The 445-nt window shown below is 68.3% G+C and overlaps 1 protein-coding gene across 1 annotated transcript in view; it reads right to left on the reverse strand.

Moving 5' to 3' along the window:
* The window catches only part of KCNAB2 (potassium voltage-gated channel, shaker-related subfamily, beta member 2), a 13,452-nt gene extending 13,318 nt beyond the window's left edge, over nt 1–134 (reverse strand). The window contains exon 1 of the mRNA XM_010565361.1: nt 19–134. Coding sequence (XP_010563663.1) covers nt 19–95 — 77 coding nt within the window. The 5' untranslated portion in view covers nt 96–134. The remainder of the gene's footprint in view (nt 1–18) is intronic.
* Between the last annotated feature and the right edge of the window lie 311 nt (nt 135–445).

A 445-nucleotide genomic window follows, 5' to 3' on the forward strand; every position in this document is an offset into this window, starting at 1 on the left:
GCCGCCCCACACCCTTACCTGTAAATCATCCCTGGGGAGCCCGTCTGCCGCAGAGAGAGTCGCGCCGGGGAGTCAGTGGTAGATTCGGGATACATGGAGCCAGCCTGGGCTCCCCGGAGCCGCTTGCCGCCTCACCCCTGCCACAGGGGAAGAGAAAAAAAGAGGAAGAAACGGGGGTTTTTGGGGCGCGCGCATGACGGCGCTTCCTGTTGCCGAAGCTGGCGAGCCGGATGGGCGTGCGGCGCGGGCAGCGGTGTGGGCAACGGCAGGCAGGGCACAGCAGCCCTGCCAGCCCCAGACCCCCCCACCCTGGCCCACCGCCGATCCCAAACCCATCCCGTCCCTGCCCTGTGCCGCCGACTCCCCAACTTGGTCGCTCTCCCCAAATTCCTGGGGCTCCTGGGAAGGGTAGATCAGGGCTGCCTGCTGCCCGCGGGAGGCGAGC

Source organism: Haliaeetus leucocephalus, unplaced genomic scaffold, assembly GCF_000737465.1.
Source record: "Haliaeetus leucocephalus isolate CR32 unplaced genomic scaffold, Haliaeetus_leucocephalus-4.0 Scaffold190, whole genome shotgun sequence".
Taxonomy (NCBI): domain Eukaryota; kingdom Metazoa; phylum Chordata; class Aves; order Accipitriformes; family Accipitridae; genus Haliaeetus; species Haliaeetus leucocephalus.